This window comes from Vicia villosa, unplaced genomic scaffold (genome assembly GCF_029867415.1).
Source record: "Vicia villosa cultivar HV-30 ecotype Madison, WI unplaced genomic scaffold, Vvil1.0 ctg.000795F_1_1_3, whole genome shotgun sequence".
Lineage (NCBI taxonomy): Eukaryota > Viridiplantae > Streptophyta > Magnoliopsida > Fabales > Fabaceae > Vicia > Vicia villosa.
In genome coordinates this window covers 96528-103677 of record NW_026705353.1, presented here as the reverse complement: position 1 = coordinate 103677, position 7150 = coordinate 96528, and the positions used below count along the sequence as shown (strand labels likewise).

At 37.8% G+C, this 7150-nt stretch overlaps 1 protein-coding gene across 1 annotated transcript; it reads right to left on the bottom strand.

The window, feature by feature from the left end:
* Window positions 1–511: 511 nt before the first annotated feature.
* Window positions 512–6858, bottom strand: LOC131631263 (uncharacterized). Its single transcript, XM_058902057.1, has 5 exons — window positions 6668–6858; window positions 2315–2408; window positions 1180–1567; window positions 971–1068; window positions 512–868 (listed from the first exon to the last, which is right to left on the bottom strand). The coding sequence occupies exons 1-5, from the start codon at window positions 6856–6858 to the stop codon at window positions 512–514; spliced, it is 1128 nt and encodes a 375-aa protein (XP_058758040.1).
* Window positions 6859–7150: the final 292 nt, after the last annotated feature.

Sequence of the window (7150 nt, the reverse complement as noted above, 5' to 3'; positions counted from 1 at the left end):
CAACTAATTCACACGGGCAACACAACATTCAGCCCAATTAATTTTATTTTATTAAAAACTTCCGATTTACTCGTTAACTCTTATTTTACAGTCTAATTTTATTTATTCAGAAAATTCCTAAAATAATACCCGACACTCTAATAATATTTCTTATACTAAAAATATTAAAAATCTCGATTAATTGTCGATCCTCTATCCCAAACTAATACCGGCTAAATCGTCCCAAAATACGAAAATTTCACGAAATACTCCAAACGTCTAAATTAAGCGAATACTCGAATTTCCGGGCGTTACAACTCTCCCCCACTTAAAAGATTTTCGTCCTCGAAAATTCATCCGATACCACCATCCTTAACTTCGTTCTAGTTTCCAACTCTCTGATTACCAAGTTGTACTTGACAACACTCTAACTACCTTTCCTTCGAAACGATCAAACTCAATAAGGTTTAAATCTAACGTACTAATCATTCAATGCAATCAGGAACAACGAAACAACTAGCAGCACCAATAATCAACGATAGTAATTAAAAGTATTACTAATGAAATACGCACCTCCGGCATTCCTGTCCTCATTAGTTGTCTGAACTCCAGCTAAAGCGAACACTTTTTCACTGCCTGGTTCCCTTTTTGGTTTCTGACACTGGCTACTAATATGCCCTTCTTCACCACAGTTGAAACAGATAACTTCTTTATGCCTACAATCAGTAGTTACGTGTCCTATACCACAACGGAAACATCTTTTCTCCCCAGCAGTACACACATCACTCTTGTGACCAGGTTCTCCACATTTGAAACAAACCACGCTAGCAAGAGCTCCTCCCCCACTAGTTTTCTTGCCATTAGCCACTTCTGCTTTTCCCTTTTTTAACTAGAGCATCATAGGGTGTGCTAGGTTCTGCTTGCCTCTCCTATCCTTGAATAGTTTGTAATGTGCATTATGATCTTCTTCATAAATCCTGCAACTATCAACCTGATTAGGAAAGATACGAATCTTCTGATACCCAACAGCTTTCTTAATCTCAGAGCGCAATCCGTTCTCAAACTTGATGGACTTCGAAAACTCAGCACCTGCTCCCTCACAATACGGGTAGAACTTAGCCAACTAAGTGAACTTTGCAGCATACTCTGTCACTGACATATTCCCCTGTTTTAGCTCAAGGAACTCAATCTCCTTCTTACCCCGAACATCTTCAGGATAATACTTCCTCATAAACTCTCTACGGAAAACAATCCAAGTGATCTCTTCACCAGTAACTTCTAATCTCTGACGAGTCTCTAACCACCAGTCATCAGCTTCGACTGCCAGCATATGAGTTCCATACCAAACCTTCTGCGCCTGAGTGCAGTCCATCACACGGAATATCCTCTCAATCTCCTTCAACCACTCCAATGCGCCATCAGGTTCATGCTTGCCTTTGAAGACCGGCGGATTCTCTCTCTGAAAGGTTGCTAAACTGCGAGATCCTGCATTCTCATCAGCATTTGGCTGATTTGCCAAAGCCTGCGCCATAGCCTCCAATGCAGCAGCAATCGCAGCATCGTTTCTACATACCATCTCAACTAAGCACTACAACACAAACAACAGTCAGATAAAGTAATTAACAATACTCGATTGTTAACTAACTACGACTCGACAACTGCCGGACGGATCGACCTGCTCTGATACCACTAATGTAACACCCCAAATCTACCTGGTAATTATTATAAAAAATCAGAGCATAAATTTCAAACAAGTTCATTTGAGGTATCACATATTCGTCATCTAAAAAAAATATTTACGGCTTACTTGCCTTCATATAGATACATAGCACAGAAATTTAAAACGACAATTAAATCATTACTCAAAAATCACTTTGTTTCAAGTTAAAGCAATTAACTCGCAGCGGAATAACAAACTTCATAATCATTCAAATAATATCGTAGCATATTTGCACGGTAACTTTAAGTTACAATTTAAATCAAAACTAAATAAAATTCCGCAATTAAAACAATAATAAAAACAATCGTTTTATCCCCCCGAGTGCTACGTATCAGAGCGACAACCGACTCAACTCGCGACAGCTAATCCTTCACTCACTAGCATTACCTGCACGTTACCAGTATAAAGTCAACGGCGAAAACAAGCAAAGGGTGAGATATCAAACAATATAAATAAAGTCATGATAAAAAGTATATTACGGTTCAGGTCATACTATATATCTCACGTCTCAATTTCAATCACAAACAATTCAAAGTATCAAAATCACATAATCACGCACAACGTCGTAATAAAGCAAATGAATGAGACACGACTAATGCATCATGCATGTGGCACCCAGGGCTTCAGCCCCCATCGCCAATTGCCAGATAACCGAGGCATCAAAAACAGGCATACGCCTTCGTCGTTGTTTTGCCAATCTAGGCCGTCGCTAAAACATGCAAATTATGAGACACAGATGAAATGCAACAAATCAAAAACATTGCAACACAACATCGCGAGGCATACGCCTATATCACAAACACGTCGCCAAACATCGTCACAAAGGCTTTCGCCTACATCGCCAAAATATATCAATATTTATTGAAAAAAACAATCATCACCTTAAATCCTGCACTTCGCAATAATTCACAAAAACTCATCGCAACATCCCAATATATCACACGACAAATCAACAACGCTAATTCACCGCAGATAATTCACGCAAACATCGTCATACTTCACAAAAACTCACAAAAATACGTCACGTTGCAACATTACCAAAAACACTGCAATGAATTATCAATTAGCGGGTTATACCCAGAACACTCGTAATATTATTCTACTCTGTTATATATTTCTGTCTGCTATTCATTTTATTCCGTTATTGTTATAACACTAGAATGTGGTCCTGCTAATTACTTGTTTATGTAAAAATTACTAATATTACTAATTTACACTATCTTTAGTCATTTGATTTATTGTTACAAAAATATTTTCTGCTAATAAGCCAAACTGCAATTGAATCCACTTTTATTAAATTAGTGAACTATCATTGATATACTGTTCATGACTATCTCCGCTAATATACTAAAACTTCTTTTTTCTTGTACTAATATAGTCTCTACTACCAATATACTACATTTGTTTATGTATACAGCTACCCAATTAAAATTAAGTGATCACCCTATTTCCTATGTGGGGCGCCTACCCCACCATTAATTTGATTTAGTACCAACTAAGTAAGATTTGTTTTCCAACTAAATTACTAAATAAACACTTTTGACGGTGAATATCTAGATATGAGAAATGATGATATCATGTTACAAATTGAATGCAAAATATGTGAGACTTATTCAAATGAACTTGTGAATGATAATGTTAGTGTGGGACCATATAGAAAGAAAAGTTGAGAACTAGTTCTAGTATTTACAATTTTGTAGATACAAAAATAACCAATTATCATAAGCTAGTATTTGAAGTCATGATGCATGTGACGTCAAACAAGACGTGCGTCCCTACACTATGTGCAACGTCCCAAAAATATCTGGGGTCCTTCCCCACATCACCATACTAAGGGATGCACGTCCCAGTCCTGAGCCCTGCCGTCCCTAAAATTTTGTTTTCACTTTCAGACTAATTTCTTTTTATTCTGATACCAGTTTTCAACTGATCGCGACTTTACGTGTCTATAAATCTGATGACTGCAAGTGCACAGTCGTGTCGTGTAATTTTAAAAGATATCGAATCCACAGGGACTATGAATCGATCTACTGTTATCTAAGGTTACTATGTAAAGCTAAGGCTACTAATATTTTTTCTGATTGTTTCTAAGGGAAAGTGATTGTGAATTCTAAGAAATATAATAATAGACGGATATTAGTATGTATTTCGTTTAACTTAGGTGATCCGAAGGTCCATTGGCTAATGCATTAATTCGATTAAAAATCTTTATTAATTCTATTGATTAAAAGTCCTCCTCTCAAACTATCGCTCTGTTGACTTAGACTACTCTCCTAACTCGTAATGTACGCTCTCGCCATCCCATTGGATTTAGAAAAGCTTTTTGGAAACAACATAGTTAATAAAATGCTTGTTTTATGAAGTCGTTATCTACTTAAATCTCCTAATCTCAAACTCTCGCTCTGTTGACTCGGATCATGCTAATATCCCTAACGTACGCTTTCGCCATCCCGTGTCGGGTTTAAAAACACTTTTTGAAAATAAATAAGTTCTAATTAGTTTTAATACGCTTTCACCATCCTTAAAACTAATGTCCTATGTCTACTATCTAGTTAAAGATCTCAAACTTTCGCTCTGTTGATTTTAACTTTTGACCGTCTTAAGACCTCAAACTTTCGCTCTATTGATTTTAAGACTCGCTAATTAAATTAGACATACAAACCAAAAACAAGTGATATTTAATAAAACATAATTAAGTCAATTTATTTCGGATCCCACGGTTAACTTACTTTACATACCGATATCTTAATTAATTAGCAAGACATATTAATACGGTTAAACATGCATAAATTAATTTGGTTCATAATAAAAGCCATGTTAAATGGCATACAATATATCATGCAATAATAATAATAATTAAAGCGGTAAATAATAAACCTGAATTAAATAAATCTGAAATAAATTGAATCTTGAAGTACTCGAACTTCCACCACAGGTTGGCTGGATCGTTCTTCGGAAATTATTTGGCAGGAATTAAAACAAGGAAGGTAAAAAATAAATCTAACGTAAGGCTAGATCTATAAAAGGTTCACAATAATTTCCGGTGTAGAAATTGTTGTGAGAAAATGAAAGCAGTTAAATGAAAGGCAGGAAAATAAATGCTTGAAGAATAAATTCGGCAGCACTTCGTTAGCAGGAATTCAGACCCTTTACACTGAAGTATCAGCCTCCTTTTATAGGGGAGGCTTTGTAGTTACGATGCGTGAAAAGAGGGAGTTCTTGACTTGGAATTGGAGACGTGCGTCTCCACTTTTTGGGGAAGACTTGTTGAACGACTTGAGACGTGCGTCTCAAGTGGAGAGGATCTAGGGGGTAGTTGGAGACGGGCGTCTCCTCTTGGTGACGTGGCAGAGAGACGTTGGAGACGTTCGTCTCCACGTGCTGGAACAAGTTGGGCCACGCGCAAATGGTTCCTTCGTGGGCTGGACTTGCACTTTGCACAATTGGGTCTTCTTTGCACCCCTTTCTTACTTCAGCACCCTTTTTTTCATCTTTTAGGCATAAATAGCAATGAATTTGGCTCCATTTCTTTCCTTTTCACAAATAGTCTCAATATGAGCGTTAAACCTGAAACATCGCAAATACCCGCATAATATCACAATAAAACAATACAATTAAAGAAAAATGCTAATAATACTTATGGATTTTAAGCTAAATATACGATATAAATTCGTGTTATCAAATTCCCCCAGACTTGAACCTTTGCTTGTCCTCAAGCAAATAGTAAGATAAAAATCATAGGACAGTGAAATGAACTACATTTCCACCACGTCGTTCGGGTTATACTCAGCTACAAAGTGTTTTCGTCTGAAACTTATGAGGTAGATCCTAGCAATAGACTTACAGTAGCAACACTAGACAACTCCCAGCGTGCATACCAATCCGAATCATGCCATCATAGCTTTACCTTGACTCATCATCTTGTTTTACCCGTTTCATTCACGCGCAATCACATTAAGCCCATTATCTTGACACGCACATAGCAGAGTAGCCGGTTAGTGACTATGATCCTTTTAATGGATTTCTAGCACATTTACGTGGTATACTCCTTAGTGCTCATTTGTGGTTTGTGGGGAATCGGACCATAGTCCTTCCTACCAAGTTCAGTACCAGGTAACTTCTGAACCAATCAACAATGAGTTTTAGTTTTTTAGTATTTGAGATTTGTGACCGTTAGGTTAAATAATCGTGTGAGGATCACCTTACTTAGTAGGTACATTTCTATTGGAAGTTAAGCATATAATTATAATTATATGGATCATACACTTATATTCATCGACTCTCTGCGTAGTTGGTGTCCAAGACGGTGCCGACTGCTAGAATAAACTAATAAGGGTTACTTCAAAATTAAAGTCAATGGTTTCGGTATAAAGGGTATTCAAATCGATTACACACACTCGGGGGTTTTAGAGTGTCGGGACGATAAGGGTATTGTCTCGAATCTTTCAATGTATAAGGTAAGTAGCTTCGTACTTCTCGAACGTGCGAGGTTTTGCGTTTATCATTTTGGTGGAAAAAATTTTGTTATGGCTCAAGAAAATGGAAAAAATTATAATAGCCACGGAAATATACATATAAGACTTAAAATTCCATAAATATGCTTTATTGAATTTGAAAAAAAACGTTACAAGGAAAGGAAATAAAAGAAATGATACTAAAGCGAGTAATACGACTCCCCCAGACTTAAATGATGCAGTGTCCTCAATGCATGTGAACTACTCCTCGTTGTTGCGGTTGCGGGAACTGCTTGCTCCTCTTGTACGAACACGTCGACGTCTATTAGTAGGAGAGCCATTTGCATGAATGTTAAGATCATTCAAGTGTGTATCAATTTCAGTGTATTGGCCTTCGGTCCTAATAGCGTAGTCACGGTGCTCTTGTTGCATTTCTCGAATCAGCCCTAATGTTTCGTTTTGATTTGTCTGCATAGCTTGAAAAAGTTGGTCTTGTCGTTGAATTGCAGCATACATGGCTTCGAGAGTAATAGGCGGAGGATTATTTTGAGGAGGTTGGTTGAAATCAGCATCTGCTTGGTTGAACTCTTGTTCCATATCATCCACCGGCTCATTAGGATGTTCAGGTTGGTTTTCTTGAGGAACTTCATTAATAAGCCTCCAACGCTGAATATAACGGATGTTGATTTGCTCGGGGCATGGCATGATGACAGTTGGAATCAGAACTTTGTTGACGACCAGAGTGAAACGGCCATCGGGACGTGGTGAAACCAAGTGTGAGTCACGGCAGTAAGTGAGATCGAGGGATTGAGCAGGCATCATGAGATGGGAAAGGGAGATGAGGTCATCGGCAAGACCTAAGGCACAGGCCAAGGTGGTAATAATACCGCAAAACAGGAAGGGGTTTGTAGCGGGAGCGTTGATGCAGCCTTGGATGTGTTGGAGCATAAATGGTGCGGCATTGACGCAGATATTATTTAGCGCACAATATAGGAAA